This window comes from Triticum dicoccoides, chromosome 3B (assembly GCF_002162155.2).
Source record: "Triticum dicoccoides isolate Atlit2015 ecotype Zavitan chromosome 3B, WEW_v2.0, whole genome shotgun sequence".
Lineage (NCBI taxonomy): Eukaryota > Viridiplantae > Streptophyta > Magnoliopsida > Poales > Poaceae > Triticum > Triticum dicoccoides.
The window spans coordinates 800,787,301-800,807,808 of record NC_041385.1 but is presented as its reverse complement, the minus strand read 5'-3'; the positions used below and the strand labels follow the sequence as shown (position 1 = coordinate 800,807,808).

General features: G+C 42.2%; 1 protein-coding gene across 2 annotated transcripts in view; it reads right to left on the bottom strand.

Moving 5' to 3' along the window:
* Positions 1-17,569: 17,569 nt before the first annotated feature.
* LOC119278572 (lichenase-2-like) overlaps positions 17,570-20,508 on the bottom strand; it is a 6,371-nt gene continuing 3,432 nt past the window's right edge. For both annotated transcript variants that reach the window (XM_037559898.1, XM_037559897.1), the window contains one exon: positions 17,570-18,616. In XM_037559898.1, coding sequence (XP_037415795.1) covers positions 17,622-18,616 — 995 coding nt within the window. In that variant the 3' untranslated portion in view covers positions 17,570-17,621. The remainder of the gene's footprint in view (positions 18,617-20,508) is intronic.

Here is a 20,508-nt window from a genome sequence, read left to right as displayed (position 1 = left end):
TTAATCTTCAGGTGTGGTTGAATTGACAACTCAGCTGCTAATACCTTCAAATATTCTTTGGCTCCTCTTGTGTTGAATCTATAAATTTGGGTTGAATACTCTACCCTCAAAAATTGTTGTGATTCACTATACTTGTGGGTGATGACCCACTAGTGTAGGGGATCTATCGTAGTCCTTTTGATAAGTAAGAGTGTCAAACCCAACGAGGAGCAAAAGGAAATGATAAGCGGTTTTCAGTAAGGTTTTCTCTGCAAGCACTGAAATTGAAGGTGATAGATAGTTTTGTGATAAGATAAATAGTAACGAGTAACAAGTAAATAAAGTAAACAAAGTGCAGCAAGGGGGCCCAATCCTTTATGTAGGAAAGGATAAGCCTGGACAAATTCTAATAATGAGAAAGGAGCTCCCGAGGACATATTGGGAATTATCGTCAAGCTAGTTTTCATCACGTTCATATGATTCGCCTTCGGTACTTTGATAATTTGATATGTTGGTGGACCGGTACTTGGGTACTACCCTAACTTGGACAAGCATACCACTTATGATTAACCCCTATTGCAAGCATCCACAACTACAAAAAGAAGTATTAAGGTAAACCTAACCACAACATTAAGCATATGGATCCATATCAGCCCCTAACGAAGCAACGCATAAACTAGGGTTTAAGCTTCTATCACTCTAGCAACCCATCATCTACTTATTACTTCCCCATGCCTTCCTCTAGGCCCAAATAATGGTGAAGTGTCATGTAGTCGACGTTCACATAACAGCACTAGAGGAAAAGACAACATACATCTCATCAAAATATCGAACGAATACCAAATTCACATGACTACTAATAGCAAGACTTCACCCATGTCCTCACGAACAAACGTAACAACTCACAAAGCATATTCATGTTCATAATCAGAGGAGTAATAATATGCATAAAGGATCTGAACATATGATCTTCCACCAAGTAAACCAATTAGCATATACTACAAGGAGTAATCAACACTACTAGCAACCCACAGGTACCAATTTGCGGTTTTGATGCAAGATTGGATACAAGAGATGAACTAGGGTTTTGAGAGGAGATGGTGCTGGTGAAGATGTTGATGGAGATTGACCCCCTCCCGATGAGAGGATCGTTGGTGATGATTTCCCCTCCCAGAGGGAAGTGTCCCCGGTAGAACAGCTCCACCAGAGCCCTAGATTGATTCCGCCAAGGTTCCGCCTTGGGGCGGCGGAGTTTCGTCCCATAAGCTTGCTCTCGATTTTTTCTAGGGTAAAAGTGATGATATAGCAGAAGATGGATGCCGGAGGCCCACCAGGGGGCCCAGGAGATAGGGGGCGCGCCCCCTGTCTCCTGGACAGGGTGTGGCCCCCCTGGCATATTTCTTTCGCTCAGAAATTCTTATTAATTCCAAAAGGTTGTTTCGTGGAGTTTCAGGACTTTTGGAGCTGTGCAGAATAGGTTTCCAACGTTTGCTCCTTTTCCAGCCAGAATTCCAGCTGCCGGCATTCCCCCTCTTCACGGTAAACCTTGTAAAATAAGAGAGAATAGCCATAAGTATTGAGATATAATGTAAAATAACAGCCTATAATGCAATAAATAGTAATATAAAAGCATGATGCAAAATGGACGTATCAACTCCCCCAAGCTTAGACCTCGCTTGTCCTCAAGCGGAAGCCGAAATCGAAAAATATGTCCACTTGTTTAGAGATAGAGGTGTCGATAAAAACAAAATACGAACATTAGGGCATCATGATTATTCTAATAACAGCAACATTTATAGATTTTGTCATATACTTTTGTATGCTCAAGTAACAATCAATTCACAATGTCAAGTATGGTTCAGAAACTTCATTGAGAACTAACAAACTATAATCTCAGTCATTGAAGAAATTGCAATTTATCGTAATATCAAAAAGATTCAACAATAGAGCTTTTCAGCAAGCTCACATACTCAACTATCTCGTAGTCTTCTACAATTGCTAACACTCACGCAATACTTGTGGTTATAGAGTTTCAGCCGGACACTGAGAAAGATAGGGGCTTATTGTGTTTCCTCCCAACGTATTCACCTTTTGGTGATGTCAACAATAATAGCCCATGCTAACTTACATCCAATTGGATATATCTATCATGATCTTTCAAACACGAGGAGCTTGCCAAAGGATAAAATGAAAAAGGGAAAGGTGAGGATCACCTTGACTCAAGTATAAAGTAAAAACATAAAGTAAAAGATAGGCCCTTCGCAGAGGGAAGCAGAGGTTGTCATGCGCGTTTAGGGTTGATGCACAAAATCTTAATGAAAAAGAACGTCACTTTATATTGCCCCTTGTATGTGGACCTTATTATGCAGTCCGTCGCTTTTATTACTTCCACAACAAGTTCATACAAAGATTATTTTCTCTGCACTAATAAGTCATACATATTTAGAGAGCAATTTTTATTGCTTGCACCTATGACAACTTACTTGAAGGATCATACTCAATCCATAGGTAGGTATGGTGGACTCTCATGGCAAAACTGGGTTTAAGGATATTTGGAAGCACAAGTAGTATCTCTACTTGGTGCAAGGAATTTGGCTAGCATGATGGGGAAAGGCAAGCTCAACATGTTTGTAAGGTTAATGACAATATACTTTAACTGAGATGTCGGAAACATAAACCATTACGTTGTCTTCCTTGTCCAACGTCAACTCTTTTAGCATGTCATACTTAATGAGTGCTCACAACTATAAAAGGTGTCCAAGATAATATATTTATATGTGAACCCCTCTTTCCTTATCACTTCCTATTAATTGCAACGATGACCAAGGCTACGTTCATCAACTCTCAATAATTTTTATGCCTCATACTTTCTATGTGTGAAGTTGTCACTATCCATAAGATCGATATGAACTCCATTATTCTTTCTACTTTCTCAAGATCATAGAAACATAGCAAAGCCCTTGACTCAACACTAATCTTTATTATAGATAGCTCACAGACTCGATTACAAAAAGAGATCACAAAGCAAAACTCAAAACTACTTGATATAAAAACTTGAATCTACTAGATCAAGATACTACTAAAAAGATCGAACTAAGGAAAGCGGTAAAGATAGGAGTGTGATGGTGATACGATACCGAGGCACGTCCCCCAAGCTTGGCAGTTGCCAAGGGGAGTGCCCATATCCATGTGATTAGGTCCTCGGAGGTGGTGAAGTAGGAATTGTTGCTGATGTAGGCTTGTCGTCCGTCTTCCAAGGCATAGGCTCTCCATCATAGAAGGATGATCGAGTCTCCGGGATCCTTAAATCTGCAGCCAAACTCATCCTCTTAAATCTATATTCATACTCACAGTTCTGGTTTTGCAGGTCACAGATCTGTGCTTGGAGATGCTCGATTTTCTCTTGAAGCTTGAAGATGGTCTCCCCAATGACTTTGGCATCCAGCTTGTGGTTGCTGGTGAACTCCGTGATCATCATCTGGTTGGCGTCGAGTCCACGCTCCACCATCCCTTGGCACTTGAAAACTTGTTGCTCCACGGCTTCGAGCTTTGTCTCCACGCTTCCCGTACGCCTTGGTCCCTCCACATCGCGGATGTGCAGCACCCCCTCATGCATCTCAATGGTTTGAGGGTGTCGCAACACCTCCGCAAGATAGGGGTTGATAACCCTCTTGAAAAACTTGTCCTTGGGAGCACTTGGAGACGACATGATGCTCTTAGATCTGAAACAAAAACAGCTTGAAATGAAAATAGAGGATATTTGCATGATAAGGTGGTCAAAAGCTTTGGGAGTATATATATTGAATTTTTACCGACCAAAATGCGTAATGTGCAAGAAAACAGAGTCCGGGAGGCACACGGGGTGCCCACGAGACAGGGGGCGCGCCCTACAGGGGGCGCCCTACACTCTGGGAGCCTCGTGTCCCTTTCGGACTACTTCTTTCTTCCTAAAATTCTTAAATATTCCAAAACTGATAAAAATTGCTATTGGAGTTGTTTTGGAGTCGGTTTACTTATCGTACCACGTACCTATGCCTTTTCGGAGTCTGGAATGTTCTGGAAAGTGTCCCTTATGTATTCCTCAGGGGTTACAGTTTCAATAATATTAGTTTCAACATTGATAGGATTACCTGAAATATAATGTTTAATTCATTGACTGTTTACCACCCTCGGATTTGTGCCTTCGAAGTTGTTGATTTTTATGGCACCAGAACGATAGACCTCCTCGATAACGTAAGGACCTTCCCACTTTGAGAGAAGTTTTCCTGCAAAAATTTTTAAACGAGAGTTGAATAATAAAACATAATCTCCTATGTTAAACTCACTCTTTTGTATCCTCTTATCATGCCAGCGTTTGACTTTTTCTTTGAAAAGCTTGGCATTCTCGTAGGTTTGGGTTCTCCATTCATCAAGTGAGCTAATATCAAACAACCTCTTCTCACTGGCAAGTTTGAAGTCATAATTGAGCTCTTTGATAGCCCAATATTCCTTGTGTTAAAGTTCAAGAGGTAAATGACACGCTTTTCCATAAACCATCTTATAAGGAGACATACCCATAGGATTTTTGTATGCAGTTCTATAGGCCCATAATGCATCGTCAAGTTTTTTGGACCAATTCTTTCTAGATCTATTCACAGTCTTTTGCAAAATTAATTTGAGCTCTCTATTGCTCAACTCTACTTGACCACTAGACTGCGGATGATAAGGAGATGCGATTCTATGATTGACATCATACTTAGCAAGCCTCTTACAGAAAGCACCATGAATAAAATGTAAACCACCATCAGTCATAAGATATCTAGGGACTCCAAACCTCGGAAAGATAACTTCCTTAAGCATATTAATAGAAGTGTTATGATCAGCACTACTAGTTGGAATAGCTTCTACCCACTTAGTAACGTAATCAACAGCAACTAAAATATGTGTATAACCATTAGAGGCAGGAAAAGGTCCCATATAATCAAAGCCCCAAACATGAAACGGTTCAATAACAAGAGAATAATTCATAGGCATTTCTTGACGTCTACTAACGTTACCTATTCTTTGACATTCATCACAAGATAAGACAAACTTACGAGCATCTTTAAAGAGAGTAGGCCAATAAAAACCAGATTGTAGTACCTTGTGTGCAGTTCTATCTCCAGCGTGATGTCCTCCATAAGATTCGGAGTGACACTTGCATAGAGTCTGTTCATGTTCATGCTTAGGCACACAACATCTAATAACACCATCTACTCCTTCTTTATAAAGGTGTGGATCATCCCAGAAGTAATGTCTTAAATCATAAAAGAACTTTTTCTTTTGCTGGTATGTGAAACTAGGCGGTATATATTTAGCAACAATGTAATTAGCATAATCAGCATACCAAGGAGCAGTATGAGAAGCATTGACGACCGCTAATTATTCATGAGGAAAGCTATCATTAATAGGCAGTGGGTCATCAAGAACATTCTCTAACCTAGACAAGTTGTCAGCAACGGGGTTCTCAGCTCCCTTTCTATCAATAATATGCAAGTCAAATTCTTGGAGCAAGAGAACCCATCTAATGAGTCTAGGCTTAGCATATTTCTTTTCCATAAGATATTTAATAGCAGCATGATCAGTGTAAATAGTGACTTTGGAATCAACAATATAAGGTCTAAACTTATCACATGCAAACACGACTGCTAAGAACTATTTTTTAGTAGTAGCATAATTTCTCTGGGCAGTATCAAGAGTCTTACTAGCATACTAGATAACATTTAATTTCTTATCGACTCTTTGCCCTAAAACAGCACCTATAGCATAATCACTAGCATCACACATAATTTCAAAAGGTAAATTCCAATCAGGCGGCTGAACAATGGGTGTAGTGATCAAAGCTTTCTTAAGTGTTTCAAATGCTTCTACACAATCATCATCAAATACAAAAGGAATATCTTTTTGCAATAAATTAGTCAGAGGCCTAGAGATTTTAGAAAAGTCCTTAATGAACCTCTTATAAAATCCGGCATGACCAAGGAAACTTCTTATACCTTTTATGTCCTTGGGACATGGCATCTTTTCAATAGCATCAACTTTGGATTTATCAACTTCAATACCTCTCTCGGAGATCTTGTGCCCCAAGACAATGCCTTCATTAACCATAAAGTGACACTTTTCCCAATTCAGGACGAGACTAGTGTCTTCGCATCTTTGCAAAACTCGATCAAAGTTGCTCAAACAATCATCAAAAGAGGATCCATAAACGGAAAAGTCATCCATGAATACCTCACAAATCTTTTCACAAAAATCATAGAATATAGCCATCATGCATATTTGAAAGGTAGTGGGTGCATTACATAAACCAAAAGGCATACGTCTATAAGCAAAAGTACCAAAAGGGCAAGTAAAAGTAGTTTTAGATTGATCCTTAGCTGACACAGGTATTTGAGAGAAGCTAGAATAACCATCTAGAAAGCAAAAATGTGTGTGTTTGGATAGTATTTCTAGCATTTGATCAATAAAAGGTAAAGGGTAATGATCTTTCTTAGTAGCTTTATTTAACTTACGAAAATCAATTACTATCCTATAACATGTAATAATTATTTGCAGGATCAATTCATCTTTATCATTAGGAACAATGGTAATACCTCCCTTTTTAGGAACACAATGAACAGGGCTTACCCATTCACTATCAGCAACGGGATAAATAATACCTGCCTCAAGGAGCTTTAGTATCTCCTTTCTTACCACTTCCTTCATCTTGGGATTTAATCATATTTGAGGATCTCTAATTGGTTTGGCATCGTCCTCCAATGTAATTTTTTGTTGGCATAATGTGGGACTAACGCCCTAAAGATCATCCAGAGTATATCCAATAGCAGCTCGGTGCTTCTTCAGAGTTTTCAATAATATTTCTTCTTCTTTCTCTGAAAGGTTAGCACTAATAATAACATGATATATTTCTTTTTCATCAAGATAAGCATACTTAAGATTATGAGGTAATGGTTTGAGTTCGAACACGGGATCACCCTTGGGTGGAGGGGGATCCCCAAGAATTTCAATAGGAAGGTTATGTTTCAGCATAGGTTCCTGTTTAAAAAACACTTCATCTATTTCCTCCCTTTCCTTCATAAACATATCGTTTTCATGGTCTAGCAAATATTGTTCTAACGGATCAGTTGGAGGAACAGCAATGGAAGCAAGACCAATAATCTCATCCTTACTAGGTGGTTCCCTTTCACGAGGTTGTCTACTAAACTTAGCGAAATTAAACTCGTGAGACATACCATCTATGCCAACGGTGACAATATTCTTTTCACAATTAATCTTAGCACTAGCAGTATTCAAGAAGGGTCTACCAAAAATAATGGGACAAAAATCATCTTGTGGGGAACTAAGAACAAGAAAATCAGTAGGGTATTTAACCTTCTCACACAAAACTTCAACATCTCTAACAATCCCAATAGGTTTAATGGTATCCCTATTAGCAAGTTTAATAGTAATATCAATGTCTTCTAATTCAACGGGTGCAATGTCGTGCATAATTTCTTTGTAAAGATCATAAGGTATTGCACTAGCACTAGCACCCATATCACATAAGCCATGATAACAATGATCTCCTACTTTAACCGAAATAACAAGCATGCCTACAACAGGTCTACGTGTCTTAGTATCAGGTCTAGCAATATTAGCAGTCTCACCCAAGAAAGAAATAGCATGCCCATCTAAATCCTCATCCAAGAGATCTTTAACCATAGCAATACTAGGTTCAACATTAATTTGCTCAGGAGGTGTATAAGTCCTAGTATTACTCTTACGAACAACAGTCGAAGCTTTAGCATGATTTTTTATCCTCACAGGAAAAGGAGGTTTTTCAACATAAGCAGTAAGAACAATAGGATCACTATAGGTAATAGTCTTTTCTTCGACTGTAATAGGTGCAACTACTTTCACTTCAACAAGAGGATTATATTTAAACCACTTCTCTTTAGGGAGATCAATGTGAGTAGCGAAAGATTCACAAAAAGTAGCTACTATCTCAGAGTCAAGTCCATACTTAGAGCTAAATCCACGGAAAGCATCGGTATCCATAAAAGATTTAACACAATCGAACTTAGGTGTCATACCTGACTCCTTACCATCGTCGGAACCCCAATCTTAAGAGTTGTGTTTAATTCTTTCCAATAAGTCCCATTTGAAATCAATAGTCTTCAGCATATAAGAACCAGCACAGGAAGTATTGAGCAGGTTGCGATTATCAAGAGAAAGCTGAGCATAAAAGTTCTGAATAATCATTTCCCGAGAGAGCTCATGATTGGGGCATGAACATAACATTGACTTAAGCCTCCCCCAAGATTGAGAGATGCTTTCTCCTTCGTGAGGCCAGAAATTATATATTTAATTACGATCACGATGAACAAGATGCATATGATAGAACTTCTGGTGAAGTTCCAACTTCAATCGCTTATAATTCCAAGATCCCGTATCATCACATAGCCTATACCATGTGAATGCATCTCCCTTCAAAGATAAAGGGAAGACCTTCCTTTTGACAACATCATTGGGAATACCTGCAAGCTTAAATAATCCACAAACTTCATCCACAAAGATAAGGTGTAAATCGGGATGCAATGTTCCATCACCTGCAAATGGATTAGCTAGCAGTTTCTCTATCATACCCGAAGGAATCTCAAAGTAAATATTTTCATAAAGTTCAGTAGATTGAGGAGCAACTCTTTGCTCTTCTGGTTGGGGTGAAGATACCCCAAACAAGCCCCTCAAAGGATTAGTTTCCATAGTGACAAGTAACAGAAAATTTCAGCACACTATATAAATGTTTCCTTACCAAGTTACACTCACCAAAAGCGCTACACTCCTCGGCAACGGCGCCAGAAAAGAGTCTTGATGATCCACAAGTGTAGGGGATCTATTGTAGTCCTTTCGATAAGTAAGAGTGTCGAACCCAACGAGGAACAGAAGGAAATGATAAGCGGTTTTCAGTAAGGTTTTCTCTGCAAGCACTGAAATTGAAGGTGATAGATAGTTTTGTGATAAGATAAATAGTAACGAGTAACAAGTAAATAAAGTAAACAAAATGCAGCAAGGGGGCCCAATCCTTTATGTAGCAAAGGATAAGCCTAGACAAATTCTAATAATGAGAAAGGAGCTGCCGAGGACACATTGGGAATTATCGTCAAGCTAGTTTTCATCACGTTCATATGATTCGCGTTCGGTACTTTGATAATTTGATATGTGGGTGGACCGGTACTTGGGTACTTCCCTAACTTGGACAAGCATCCCACTTATGATTAACCCTATTGCAAGCATCCGCAACTACAAAAAGAAGTATTAAGGTAAACCTAACCACAGCATTAAGCATATGGATCCATATCAGCCCCTAACGAAGCAACGCATAAACTAGGGTTTAAGCTTTTGTCACTCTAGCAACCCATCATCTACTTATTACTTTCCCATGCCTTCCTCTAGGCCCAAATAATGGTGAAGTTTCATGTAGTCGACGTTCACATAACACCACTAGAGGAAAAGACAAAATACATCTCATCAAAATATCGAACGAATACCAAATTCACATGACTACTAATAGCAAGACTTCACCCATGTCCTCAGGAACAAACGTAACTAGTCACAAAGCATATTCATGTTCATAATCAGAGGAGCAATAATATGCATAAAGGATCTGAACATATGATCTTCCACCAAGTAAACCAATTAGAATCAAATACAAGGAGTAATCAACACTACTAGCCACCCACAGGTACCAATTTGTGGTTTTGATACAAGATTGGATACAAGAGATGAACTAGGGTTTTGAGAGGAGATGGTGCTGGTGAAGATGTTGATGGAGATTGACTCCCCTCCCGATGAGAGGATTGTTGGTGATGACGTTGGTGATGATTTCCCCCTCCCGGAGGGAAGTGTCCCCGGCAGAACAGCTCCGCCAGAGCCCTAGATTGATTCCGCCAAGGTTTCGCCTCATGGCGGCGGAGTGTCGTCCCGTAAGCTTGCCCATGATTTTTTCCAGGGTAAAAGTGATGATATAGCAGAAGATGGATGCCGGAGGCCCACCAGGGGGCCCAGGAGATAGGGGGCACGCCCTATAGGGGGGGGGGCCTGTCTCCTGGACAGGGTGTGGGCCCCCTGGCATATTTCTTTCGCTCAGAAATTCTTATTAATTCCAAAAAGTTGTTTCGTGGAGTTCCAGGACTTTTGGAGATGTGCAGAATAGGTTTCCAACATTTGCTCCTTTTCCAGCCAGAATTCCAGTTGCCGGCATTCCCCCTCTTCATGGTAAACCTTGTAAAATAAAAGAGAATAGCCATAAGTATTGAGATATAATGTGTAATAACAGCCCATAATGCAATAAATATTGATATAAAAGCATGATGCAAAGTGGACGTATCAGTGGGTTATCAGGAGTGGCAAGAGACTAAGCTTGGGGATACCCAAGGCACCCCAAGGTAATACTCAAGGACAACCAAGAGCCTAAGCTTGGGGATGTCCCGGAAGGCATCCCGTCTTTCTTCTTCTTCTATCGGTAACTTTACTTGAGGCTATATTTTTATTCACCACATGATATGTGTTTTGCTTGGAGCGTCTTGTATGATTTGAGTCTTTGCTTTTTAGTTTGCCACAATCATCCTTGTTGTACACACCATTTGAGAGAGACACGTATAAATCGTGATTTATTAGAATACTCTATGTGCTTCACTTATATCTTTTGAGCAAGGCAATATTGCACTAGTGCTTCACTTATATCTTTTTAGAGCACGACGGTGGTTTTATTTTATAGAAATTGTTGAACTCTCGTTCTTTACTTATATTATTTTGAAAGTCTTTTTAAACAGCATGGTAATGTGCTTTGGTTATGAATTTAGTCCTAATATGATAGGCATCCAAGAGGGATATAATAAAAACTTTCTTATAAAGTGCATTGAATACTACGAGAAGTTTGATTCCTTATGATTGTTTTGAGATATAAATATGGTGATATTAGAGTCATGCTAGTTAGTAATTGTGAATTGGAGAGATACTTGCGTTGAGGTTTGAGATTCTTGTAGCATGCACGTATGGTGAACCGTTATGTAATGAAGTTGGAGCATGAGGTATTTATTGATTGTCTTCCTTATGAGTGGCAGTCGGGGACGAGCGATGGTCTTTTCCTACCAATCTATCCCCCTAGGAGCATGCGTGTAGTATTTTCTTTTGATGACTAATAGATTTTTGCAGTAAGTATGTGAGTTCTTTATGACTAATGTTGAGTCCATGGATTATACGCACTCTCACCCTTCCACCATTGCTAGCCTCTCTTGTGCCGCGCAACTTTCGCCGGTACCATACACCCACCATATACCTTCCTCAGAACAGCCACCATACATACTCCCTCCTTCCATATATATAGGGCCTAACGTGTTTTTCAAGACCGCCTTTGACTATTGATAAAATTAATAGTACATGAGATGTATAATGCGTAAATTATATCATTGAAAGCTCCTTTCACATACGAATTTGTCGATATGCTGTGTGTAACTTGCATGTCATATATTATTTCTTTAACATTTGGTCAAAGTTAACCTCGAAAAATGCATTAGGTCCTATATAAATGGAAGGAGGGAGTACCTATTATGGCATTTCCATAGCCATTCCGGGATATATTGCCATGCAACTTTCCACGATTCCGTTTATTATGACACGCTTCATCATTGTCATATTGCTTTGCATGATCATGTAGTTGACATCGTATTTGTGGCAAAGCCACCTTTCATAACCCTTTCGTACATGTCACTCTTGATTCATTGCACATCCCGATACACCGCCGGTGGCATTCATATAGAGTCATATTTTGTTCTAGTATCGAGTTGTAATTCTTTACTTGTAAGTAAATAGAAGTGTGATGATCTTCATTATTAGAGCATTGTCCTAGTGAGGAAAGGATGATGGAGACTATGATTCCCCCCCAAGTCAGGATGAGACCCCGGACAAAAATAAAGAGGCCAAAAAAAGAGAAAGGCCCAACTAAAAAAATGATAGAAAAAGAGAGAAGGGGCAATGCTACTATCCTTTTACCACACTTGTGCTTCAAAGTAGCACCATGATCTTAATGATAGAGAGTCTCCTATGATATCACTTTCGTATACTAGTGGGAATTTTTAATTGTAGAACTTGGCTTGTATATTCCAATGATGGGCTTCCTCAAATTGCCCTAGGTCTTCGTGAGCAAGCGAGTTGGATGCACACCCACTTAGTTTTCTTTTTGAGCTTTCATAAACTTATAGCTCTAGTGCATCCATTGCATGGAAATTCCTACTCACTCACATTGATATCTATTGACGGGCATCTCCATAGCCCGTTGATACGCCTAGTTGACGTGAGACTATCTCCCTCTTTTTGTCTTCTCCACAACCACCATATCCTATTCCACATATAGTGCTAGATCCATGGCTCCCGCTCATGTATTGCGTGAAAGTTGAAAAAGTTTGAGAACATCAAAAGTATGAAACAATTGTTTGGCTTGTCATCGGGGTTGTGCATTTAATGTGATGAAGATGGAGCATAGCCAGACTATATGATTTTGTAGGGATAGCTTTCTTAGGCCATGTTATTTTGAGAAGACATGATTGCTTTATTAGTATGCTCGAAGTATTATTGTTTTTATGTCAATATTAAACTTTTGTTTTGAATCTTTTGGATCTGAACATTCATGCCACAATAAAGGAAATTACATGGATAAATATGTTAGGTAGCATTCCACATCAAAAATTCTGTTTTTATCATTTACCTACTCGAGGACAAGCAGGAATTAAGCTTGGGGATGCTTGATACGTATCAAACGTATCTATAATTTTTTATTGTTCCATGCTATTATATTATCTAATTTGGATGTTTTATATGCATTATTATTCTATTTTATATTATTTTTGGGACTAACCTATTAACATAGAACCCAGTGCCAGTTCCTGTTTTTTTCCTGTTTTAGAGTTTTGTAGAAAAGAAATACCAAACGCAGTCCAAACATAATAAAACTTTCGCAATGATCTTTCTTGGACCAAAAGCAAACAAGGAGACTTGGAGATGAAGTCGAAGGAGCCTCGAGGTGGCCAAAAGGGTGGATGGCGCGCCCTGGGGGGTAGGGCGTGCCCCCCTTTCTTGTTGGCCCCTCGTGGGTCTCCTAACCTAATTCTTTCACCGATATATACTCTTATACCCCAAAACAACCAGAGGCATCCAAAAAAACACTTTTCCACCGCCGCAACCTTCTGTACCTATGAGATACCATCTAGGGGCCTTTTCTGGCGTCCTCTCGGAGGGGGATTCGATCACGGAGGGCTTCTACACCAACACCATTACCTTTACGATGAAGCATGAGTAGTTTACCTCAGACCTACGGACTAGTAGCTAGATGGCTTCTTTTCTCTATTTGATTCTCAATACCATGTTCTCCTCGATGTTCTTGGAGATCTATTCGATGTAATAACTTTTTGTGGTGTATTTGCCGAGGTCCGATGAATTGTGGATTTATGATTAGCTTATCTATGAATACTATTTGAATATTCTATGAATTCTTATATGCATGATTTGATATCTTTGTAATTCTCTTCGAACTATCGGTTTAGTTTGGCCAACTAGATTGGTTTTTCTTGCAATGGAACAAGTGCTTAGCATTGGGTTCAATCTTGCGGTGTCCTTTCCCAGTGACAGTAGGGGTAGCAAGACACGTATTGTATTGTTGCCATCGAGGATAAAATGATGGGGTTTTCATCATATTGCTTGAGTTAATTCCGCTACATCATGTCATCTTACTTAATGAGTTACTCCGTTCTTTATGAACTTAATACTCTAGATGCATGCTGGATAGCGGTCGATGTGTGGAGTAATAGTAGTACATGTAGGCAGGAGCCGGTCTACTTGACACGGACGTGATGCCTATGTTCATGATCATTGCCTTAGATATCATCATAACTTTGCGCTTTTCTATCAATTAATTGCTCGGCAGTAATTTGTTCACCCACCGTATTATTTTCTATCTTGAGAGAAGCCTCTAGTGAAACATATGGCCCCTGGGTCTCTTTTCCATCATATAAGTTCTGTTTTCCATCATACAAGTTTCCGATCTACTATTCTTGCAATCTTTTACTTTCCTATCTGTAAACCAAAAATATCAAAAATATTTACTTTATCGTTTATCTATCTCTATCAGATCTCACTTTTGCAAGTATCCGTGAAGGGATTGACAACCCCTTTATCGCGTTGGGTGCAAGTTTGTTTGATTGTTTGTGAAGGTATTCGGTGATTTGTGTGTTGTCTCCTACGGGATTGATACCTTGGTTCTCAAACTGAGGGAAATATTTATCTCTACTTTGTTGCATCACCCTTTTCTCTTCAAGGGAAAAACCAACGCAAGTTCAAGAAGTAGCAAGGGGGCTGATGAACCCTCTTTGTAAGCGGATGACAATGGCGAGTGATGTGACGACGGCCGACTGCGACGATGGCATCCCCTGGACCCCACTAGCTACTTCATGTCCAACCGATTGTCTTTGTACCTACAAACACGTATCCCGTGAGAGAGATAGTTCAGGTCGAGCCAGTGGCAAATGCCGATTTATGGCGGGTGAGGCACAAGAGACACGTACCAGTGATGAAGATCATGATGGACTGGGTGATGCTGAATAGGATTAGGTAGGAGAAGAAGGGCGATGCCGTGGGCAATATGAACACCCTATGGCAGACGTTCACCCATGCTAGAAGATGATGTGAAAAGGATGAGCTGAGGTGGGGTAGACTTTAAAGGGGAATTCTTCGGTTTCTTGTGCAGATCGTGGGAAGAGGAAGTGTAGCCTCAATCATCAATTACCTGCAGCGGAAGGGTTTTTTCTTACCTTTAGTGTGGGCCATTTGGAACATTAGGCTGCAAATGGTTTGAAGCAATGGGCTGGGTAGGTTGGTGTGAGTAAATAGTGCGTTGACCCTACAATTCAAGCGCGAAGAAAAGAGCATATCACAAACCACCTGGAAACGAACACAAGCAAAAATCATAGACATCACATGAATAAGAAACCATCCTAATTACAATAAGGGGAAGGCATGCCCACATTAACAGGGCATTGGTAGGTATTGTACTGCGAGCTTCTTCTTCTAAGCTAATCTCACTGGAACGGAGGCTGGTCGCGGCAAGGAAGGCGAGGATGGAGGCGCGAGGGGGCACTAGAGGGCCTGCTCGGGGATGCTCCCGTCTGGCCATGGGCATGGCATCGACGAAGAGGCAAGACGAGGGGCCAGTGGTAGACCGGCGAGCCGCAAGCTGCTCCTTCCCGAGCCATCCGATAGGTGCTGCTCGGGGATGCTCCCGTCGGGCAATGCGCATGGCGTCGCGCGAGGAGGGGGATGGTCGCATCCACCGCATCATCCTGCTGGATGCCGCAGGAACTGGGACGGACGATGGGAATGGCCCCCTCCGGAGCGCCGCAGCCGCTAGGAGGATCCGGAGCCGAGGAAGGGGATAATGAGGTGGCTTTGACCAGCGGCGACGAAGGCTGGCGGTGGCAGGAGCTCGAGGCAATGGGGATGGCAGGGTCCGGAGCGCCGCCGCCGCAAGGACGATTCGGGGTGGAGGAACAGGGTGAGGAGGTGGATTTGGTGAGGGAGGCTGACAGCGGGTGGAGGAGCCCGAGCAGGGCGTGGGGAAAGATTGGGGTATATTTTGTTTTTTCTTCCAGGGACATCAGAAGGTGGGACCGCATGAAGGTGTGACGTGGCTTCGCGTGACTTGATGCTTATATGTCTATGCTGCATGTTGAGATAAATCAAGTAGTGACGGTGAACTTCTTAATTATATAGGATATGACTATCATACCCTTTCTTCTTATGAAGAGAAAGGGCTAATCTGGGTCGTCCTTATGTTTAGAGTTTTGCATGACTGCTATATTTTTTATTTTTGTGAAAATTGTTGAGGTCTTCATGAATTATTTTTTTCGTATACGGAACTTCTTTTGATGATGGCTTGAGCAATCTTGATAGAGTTTTGCAGAGATGCGAAGAAACTAATTTGTCTTCAATTGCAGAAGTGACCCTTCATGTAAACGAAGGTATAGTTCTTGGTCATAAGATTTCTTAAAGAGGCATTGAGGCAGATAAAGCTAAAATTGATGCTAAATATATTGAAATAATGCCATGGCCTAAAGATATTAACGGTATAAGAAGTTTTTTTGGTTATGCTGGTTTCTATAGAAGATTTATTAAGGAAATTTCTAAAAAAATAGGTCTCTTACTGATCTTTTCTAAAAAGATATTCCATTTATTTTTTATGATTATTGCGTAGAAGCCTTTAAAATGCTTAAGAAAGCCTTGATAACTGCTTTTAATGTTCATCCACCTAATTGAAATTACTTTTTGAAATTATGTGTCATGCTAGTGATTTTGCTATCAGTGTTTTTCTTGGTCTAAGAATTGATAAGAAATTAAATATTATTCATTATGCTAGAAAGACCTTGGATAGTGCTCAAAAAATTATGCGACTACTGAGAAAGAATTTTTACCAGTTGTGTTTGCATGTGATAAATTCAGACATTATATTGTTGACTCTTAGGTTACAATTCACACTGATCATTCTGCTATTAAATAACTTATGGATAGGAAGAATTCTAAGTTAATTATGTGAGTTCTTTTGTTGCAAAGGTTTGATTTCCATATTGTTGATAGAAAGGAAGCTGGTATCATTTTTCTCCCATTTTCTCCCACTGCAACGCATAAGCTCTTGATTATTGGGTTATGAGCGTGTGGTATTGTTTTCTTTCGTTGCAATGCATAGGCCTTTTGTAGTAGATTTTTTTCGGAAAAGTTTTCAATCTATTCATCTTCAATAATGGCAGTACAACGAACACCAAAAATAAAAATTACATCCAGATCCGTAGACCACCCAGCGACGACTACAAGCACTGAAGCGAGCCGAAGGCACGCCGACATCATCACCCCTCCATCGCTGGAGTCGAACACAACTTGTTGTAGTAGACAGTCGAAAAGTCGTCGTGCTAAGGCCCCATAGGACCAACACCCAGAACAGCAACCGTCGCCGATAAAAAATAACGTAGATCGGAAGGATCCAAACCAAAGACACACGAACGTTGACAAACAACGACGAGATCCGAGCAAATTCATCAAAGATCGATCTGCCGGAGACACACCTCCACATGCCCACCAACGATGCTAGATGCACTGTCGGAACGGGGGCTAGGCGAGAGACCTTTATTTCATCTTCAGGGAGCCACCGCCGTCTCACCTTCCTGAGCAGGACACAAACCCTAGCAAGATTGAGAAAAAACGACTAAAAACGAAGCCCTCCCGCCGGCCCTTGCCAGGAACCACCACGATCCATGGCCCTAGGGCCACCGGAGATGAGGTGGACCTGCATCGGCGCCGGCGAGAGGCACGAACCCAAACTTTCTTTCTTGGAGAAGGAGGCGAGGAGACTTATTAATGGTTATGATTTTTGTAGTAGAATTACAAATCATATACATCTCTCTAAAATATGGCTAGCCCGTGTGCAGACTAGTTTTTATAACTTCCAACGACTCAGAATGAATAGTCAATATATAATTAAATAAAATGTTAAAAATCAGCCACACAAATACACACTCAGTAAATATATATACGGTATATATACATGCCTATGACCATGACAGTGTACATGGATGGACGACGCACGAACTCAATGAAGTTCGCTTGCCGAAGGTGATGGGGTACACCCTATCGGTGGTGGGGTAGAAGAGCCCCCAGTTCTGCTCCACGCCGGCCTCCTTGAGGTTCTCGTTGAACATGGAGAACACGTACGTCTCCACCTTCCACGGCCGCCGCGGCGTGCCCTTCCCCACGTGGCTCACCAGGTTCTGATTGTACGTCCTCGCGTTCTCCACCGACGCCTCCTCGCCGCCCGCCGATGGCCACCCGGTCTCCGACACCACCACGTCGACGCCGCTCACCCCGAGCCGCTCCACCGCCGCGTGCACCGCGTCCACGCTCGCGTCAAACATGTTCTGGTACCCGTACTCGCCGTCCTGCACCACCGTCCCCGGCGCCGTGAACAGCATGAAGCTGACGTCCATGTCGCCAGCGGCCTTGTACGTGTACACGAAGTACGGGTACAGGTTGGCCAGGAGCGGCGCGCCGGTGCGCTCCAGGAACTGCAGCACGGGAAGCAGGAACGGCTTGGACTCGTCGGCGAACTCGCCGGCCGATGGCGGCACGTGGACCGCGATGGTGGCCTGCGATATCGCCGTCGTGACCTTTACGGCGTCGCCCAGCCCGGCCGCGGCGAGCGCGCCCTGAACGTTCTCCATCGCTGGGACCAGGTACTGCGTGTCGCTGCCGGCCACCTCGTTGCCCACGGTGAGGTACCGGAAGGAGACATCTGGGTGTGCCGCGATGTTGGCGCGGACCCACGCGGCCGCCGCGGACGCGCTGGCGGCCAGCTCGGGTAGAACGTAGTTGGGCGCCCCGACGATGACGCCGATGCCGGTGCCGGCGAGTGCCGCCAGCGCGTCACTGTCCGGTGCATAGAGACGCACCGAGTTGAAGCCGTTGTCCCGGAGCATGCCGACGACGGTGCTCGCCGGCGGCAGGTTGTTGGCGCTCATGCCGTAGCACACGCCCACCGAGGCCGCTCCTGCACAAGTATATCCCATCGTTCGTTAACGACCAAATTGTAACCACTGTTGAAGAGTGAATATCTATATGTGTGCACTTGTGTATATGCGTGGATGAATTGCTCGATCGTTGCTCAGTCGATTTATACAGACCCAAACCGTGCGTGTGTAGTAGTAGCGTGCAGAGAGAAGCAATGATAATATTGTGTACCGTAACATTGGCATCGCTTAGAAGGATCTGTTAACTTTGATTGTTAGCTATCATTCTGTTGGCGGCAATTGAAAAATGGTACGATACGGACGGTGGATTGTTCACGACGCATGCATGCAGCCCTTGCACGCGATAGGAGGAAGCAAACACAAAATGGCGGGAAGGTCGACACGGTTTGAAATTCTTGTCTTAGTTTGGAGGCAGGCCGCTATCAACCCATCACTGACATTTTGGTTGGATGTACACCAGCCAGTTCCTAATTTGTGCTAACCTTTTCTTATGGAGGAATGTTCTACACATTGTTGGAGAACATAATCGTCTTTTTTAAGGGGTGGAGAACATAATGGTTGACTACTTGACTGTACTAGTGCTCTACGGCCCACTCAGAGCACAATGCACTTCTTTTCTAAGGCCCACTCAGCATGCACTTCTTGACTAGTCCAAAAAACAGCCAGTGGCAGAGCTTTGACTCTTCTTTTTGCAAAAGACAAAATAAAAATCCTTCACTGACTGGACATAAAAAATATCGCAACATTTCCCTGACTGCATGCAAGTGGATTGGAAATTCGAAAAAAAAAACCCAATAAAAGTGTATGTTCCAACGTCTGCTACATAGTAGAGAATGCAAAATTCCAAGGAGATGTGAACGTATATACTTTGTACGTATATGGTTCACCTAATTAAAGGCACTTGGCATAGCTGCATATATATACTTATATGCACAAGCACACAAATATGACATATCCATATGCACACGGTTGCATTTATCAGCTCGCGATATATATTTCGCCAGACACAGACAGGGTGATGGTACGTGTCAGCTAGACTATCACGCATCACGCAAGTTTGTGTCGAAGCTGCTGCAACTGTGCGTACTCTTAATTCAGTTCTGACGGAATCACGAATTTTGAAGGACATTTCTACAATTTGTCTTAAAAACGTGTGCATTTTTGTGGCAACGATGATAGTGGCAAGAAAAACATGGTCGTGGCATGTCCTTCGTGTTCGACCGTTCGACATGCCTTTAAGTATGAAGTTGGAGCAGTAGTGTCGCGAGGCGATACGGCGGCAACAATGCTTTGTGATGGGTAAATCGGGCTATGTTGGTGTAAGGTGTGCTTCTTTCTCCTGCGAGACTCGTGACCGAAGTCGTAGCTGTTTAGTCCTCGAAGCGTTCGGTTGATTGTTTGGCATAGCCCCTAGGGTTCTTTCATGCTGCTCATTGTGAATGCTCTTGGTAGGTCGTCCACAGTGAAGTAGGAGTTGCTTGCTCGGGGAGAGGTGATGACGATGATATTGTAGGCAACCTAAACAATGTCCATTGTACAAGGTGTGTGTGTCTTTTGGGTAGCCTGGTTGGTAAGAGTATCCTATCTTGTGGGCGTGTTGTAATGGTTTTGTTCCCGTCACTACAACTCATCACAGTTTCACAATAGCTATATGTAAGTCGCCTGAATTCGGAATTTGGATCAGTCAAACTTGGCATGAAGCAAGGAACTCGCCGGAGGGAAAGAAGAAGCACGCTTGAGAAGCCCTCAAGGTCTATCATACGGTGGCAGGCGACCCCACAATATATCTTAGGGTGGCAGGCGACCCCAATATCTACCTTAGGGGTGTGGGGGTGGTGCAGGTTCGTCGGAAAAGCTGACCATCACCGGGGCTAGAGGGATAGCCGGGGGCGGCTGCAGCCGATAGTGGACA